This window comes from Lygodium microphyllum, chromosome 10, assembly GCF_053477565.2.
Source record: "Lygodium microphyllum isolate KBCC chromosome 10, Lygodium_microphyllum_v1.1.10, whole genome shotgun sequence".
In the NCBI taxonomy this organism is placed as follows: Eukaryota; Viridiplantae; Streptophyta; class Polypodiopsida; order Schizaeales; family Lygodiaceae; genus Lygodium; species Lygodium microphyllum.
Window position 1 is genome coordinate 81639433 of NC_141144.1, and position 4063 is coordinate 81643495.

At 45.8% G+C, this 4063-nt stretch overlaps 1 protein-coding gene across 3 annotated transcripts; it reads left to right on the forward strand.

Annotated features, from left to right (window-relative positions):
• Positions 1–1245: 1245 nt before the first annotated feature.
• LOC148030218 (uncharacterized) lies at positions 1246–3758 on the forward strand. 3 transcript variants are annotated; one of them, XR_015692144.1, is made up of 2 exons: positions 1246–3289; positions 3398–3758. XR_015692144.1 is itself a non-coding variant. In XM_087686488.1 (1 exon), the coding sequence occupies exon 1, from the start codon at positions 1692–1694 to the stop codon at positions 3072–3074; it is 1383 nt and encodes a 460-aa protein (XP_087542614.1). In that variant the 5' UTR covers positions 1246–1691; the 3' UTR covers positions 3075–3305. The 3 variants fall into 3 exon arrangements, 1 of the variants encoding a protein (XP_087542614.1); XR_015692145.1 differs by having other exon boundaries at positions 1246–3264; XM_087686488.1 differs by lacking the exon at positions 3398–3758 and having other exon boundaries at positions 1246–3305.
• The last annotated feature ends 305 nt before the right edge of the window (positions 3759–4063 follow it).

The following is a 4063-nucleotide window of genomic DNA, read 5'->3' on the forward strand; positions in this document are numbered from 1 at the left end:
GCAGCCTGCCCATTTCCCCCCCTTTAAATAATCCATTCAAAAAGAAGGAAAAAAAGTGGGCCTCTGTACAGGAAAAATGCAGTGCCTGCTGGTACTCTTCACCTACATGCATTCAGATATATGCAGACTGTGAACTTTTGACCAAGTTTGAACGCCACGTCATCCTATGCCCCTGCCCCCCTCCAGCCTCCCCTTCCACACCAGGAGGTTGAATTTTCAATATTTTGAGGCACAGAAGCTGCTGCAGATGCAATAACAATAAATGTCACTTGTGTGCTCCCTCAAGGGAGGTTCCCACCCAAGCCATGCATATAGTTTAGCTGCATTGAATCATCACATGCCCCCCCATGTCCTTCCCCTGCATTATGCAGTTGGGCTGGGTGCCAGTTGGACATCCACCATCATCGATGCCTGTATGCGCCAATTGCCATGGCCACTCTGGGCCCCAGCTTTGTATATGATGGCATTTGCTTGGTCAGGTGCTAGCACCATTGCTGATGTTCAATAGCTGTCCCCAAGCACGTTAAATAATGTTACAAGAAGTTTTAGACATTTTCCCACATGTGAATACCCACTTCTTGAACTCCTTGTGAGAACTCTGACAAGAATCAAGATGCTAGGCTCCGGCAAGGGAGCTATTACATACATAGCCTGTTGTAGTGGGGGATGCCCATGCCCCATTGCAATAGCTGGGTATGGGATGGCTCCCTTGGAGAAGCTCATGATGTTGTCTCACTAACACTACGCGGGAATGACATCGAGGGGCGCCTGCGATCCCCACCTCCCCACCACTGCAACAAAATAGGTGATGGGGTGTCTTTCTTGCAGGAGCTCATGGCACACTGGCATCACCCAATAGTTTACTTTACAAAAGCTCTTTTTACCCTGTCTATGCCCATCTTGCATGTGAACTGGCACCCAGGGTTAATAGTGTAGCTTTCATCTGGCCAATCATCCACGTTTCCTATCATGGTGAGTGCTTGTCAATGTAAAATCTAATCCTGCATTGGGGAACACACCCTCCTCTGCACTACAGACGGATGATCACATGTCAAAGATTACAGTTTTAAAAGATCTAAGCGAGTTTAATGCAAAATGTTAGCAGCTTTAATGGTGTACATTATGAGGGGTCCTCGAACTCCAACATGAAGTACTGCATAATTAAAGCCAAAAGTCTGTTACTCAACTGTTTCTAAAGGGTTTTAGCGATACACGTTTAACTTATACAAACAAATCTGTACTCAGTCTCTAAAACATCTTAGTAGGCTTACTGATATAGAGATAGCTTCATTCGAAAGGTGCATTAACTCGGCTCCGATCATCCACATCGGGGCTTGGTAGCCATCCTCCGAAACTCGCATGTGGTATCGACGAGCGTATCAATCTTCATGTGCACCCATACAGACCCTGATATGCCCCTTAAGGCAGAACTGCTACTGTGGCCACTTCACTGCCTATCGTCATCTTTTAGTATTTGCAAACCCCAACATTGTCTTCCTACCTCTCTCTTCTTATTACTGTGCATGGCTGTAGTAGTTGATCATCCCTCTCTCCTTTTGTTGGAGCCAAACTCAAGCATATGCTTCATTTAAACCAAATGCACTCTTCTATGGAGTAAGTGCCTTTCCATCTCCATCTCCCTCTCCCTCTCCATCTCTCACACACACACACACACACACACAACAAGCACAATGATCAGCTATTCTTTGCGGCTTGGCCTCCTTCTCCTCTTCTTCTATCAAGCCCCAAATCCCAGCATTACAATGGCCTTGTCAGGACCACAGAATGCAAGGTTGGATTATCAGGAATCCGAAACACAAATGAATGCAGCAGAGCTGGAGGCCCTGTTTGAGGTTATGGCTGCTATGGCAGGAGATACAGATTGGCGGACTCTGCATCCGCACCCATGCAGCGAGGATCTATGGCCGGGGCTTGTGTGCGAGCAAGGGGAAGATGGCCTCCTCCATGTTAGCAGGTTGGACTTCGGATACAAGCCCAACCCATCATGCATAAGCAATGCATCTCTGCCTGTGGCCATAACAAAGCTGTCTTCCTTGAGGAGCCTATTCATATTCGAATGTTTCACCACCATGAACACGACAATCCCAGCCTCATTGCAGAAGCTAGCACCTACATTGCAAGAGCTGAGCCTGAGAGCCAACAATGCTCTTGTGGGGGGTATACCAAAAGAGCTTGCCAAGCTTTCCTCACTTCAGCTGCTAAGTTTATCCCAAAACAGTCTCCAGGGAGAGATACCCACAGATCTAGCAAAGCTCACAAATCTGCAACACCTGGATTTGAGTGATAATCTGCTGTCTGGGACAATTGCACCACAGCTCGGGGGCCTGCGAAGCCTGGTGATTCTAGATCTGAGCAGTAATTCCTTCACTGGCTCAGTACCTGCCTCACTGGGCAACCTCACCATGCTGCAGAAGATGGACTTGAGTGACAATTCTCTGCAGGGTCATCTCCCATCTGAACTGGGTAACTTGAAAGGCTTGCAGTTCCTCGCAGCAAATGACAACAATCTCAGTGGCCCATTTCCACCATCATTGAGCAACTGGGGACTGCTCCAATACCTCATTTTGGACAACAACCCAATGAATGTGCCTCTCCCAAGCTTCATAGGGGGTTTCACAAGCCTAATGGCATTGAGTTTGTCCAACTCAGGCTACTTTGGGCCCATACCACCTCAGCTTGGGTCACTTGGGAATTTGACAGTCCTGTCCTTGGAAGGGAACAATTTGACAGGGTTCATTCCTGTGGGATTGGGGCAATTGCCTCACATATATCAGCTGAACCTGAGCAAGAACCTGCTGAGCGGGCCGGTGCCGTTCTCGCTTGAGTTCGTGAAGAGGCTAGGGAGGAACCTGGATCTCGGTGGGAATCTAGCCCTGTGCTCTCATTGGCCATATCCAGAGAACATCAGCACAGGGGTAGCTGGTCTGGGCCTCTGTTCGGACCCTAGGTATTCAGCATACCTAAGCTCAAGTGGATCTTCACCACAATCTCCCATGAAGAAAGCAGCTCTCTTCTGTTTGCTATCCATATCAGTCATTCTGGGCAGTAGATGAGGACATGCAAACAATCCATACGATCCATTTGAGGACATGCAAGCAATTCATATGATCCATCACTTCAAAACCACCGTGGTGAACTGCCAGCAGGCACATTTACTCACACATGGCATGAGGCTCAAGGCACCTCCCACCATTACAATTACCATCATCATTCATTTACAGAGCTGAGAAGGGAAAACCAAAGGTCCTTAATTTGTTTATAAGACAATGTGGGTTTGATTAAAACCTGTGTAATTAATCTCTGCATTTTTAGTTGTGAGGTTTGCAGCTGTATACATTTGAGATTGAGGGGTAGCTTTTCTCTTGCTGTTGTATAGTGAATCGGAAGCAGGGAAGTAATGTGGGCGTTGCTGCTGCAATGTGTGGAGCCAACTTGCTTCTTTCTTTGAGCATTGGAAGCAAGGCAGCAATGTGGGCGTTGCTGCTGCAGTGTATGGAGCAAATTTTCTCTTTGAGCATCTCCAAATATTTTCTTTAAACTCGGTTTGAGGGTTGTTGAGGTTCTAAGTTCCTTATACCTTAACAACTTATTAAGTTCCTCATCACTTAGGAACGTGATGGTAGTTGGTGTATGAGTTCATTGGTACTCCTTGTTTGCATGAGTTCAACCAGGAGGGTTTTGAAAATCCTTGTTTACCCATTCATGAATCCTTCTTATCTATATTGGGTAGCAATTTGAACATTTTCAAACTACGTTTAAACGTGTTTTTAACAAGACATTTTCTCTTCTCGAACCACTTAGAGAAAGGCTTTATTTGAAAATTGAGATTTGAAGGCTCATCTCTTCAAGATCTCTTTGTGTGTTTCTTTAGGCATATATTTGAAAAAACTAACTATATCTCTTGCTTTTGAGCTTGCGATTGCTTTTCTTTCATTTCATTAGCAAATCTGTGAAACCCATGCTATCCAATTCATATGTCCATATGTTTGTGAGCGGACACTTATTTATCCAACCTTGTTTAAATCTTCAATTTTAGATCCCA

What these genes read in the sequence shown, in the direction of transcription:
- LOC148030218 (XM_087686488.1), top strand. Translation starts at nt 1,692, where the DNA reads ATGATCAGCTATTCTTTGCGGCTTGGCCTCCTTCTCCTCTTCTTCTAT.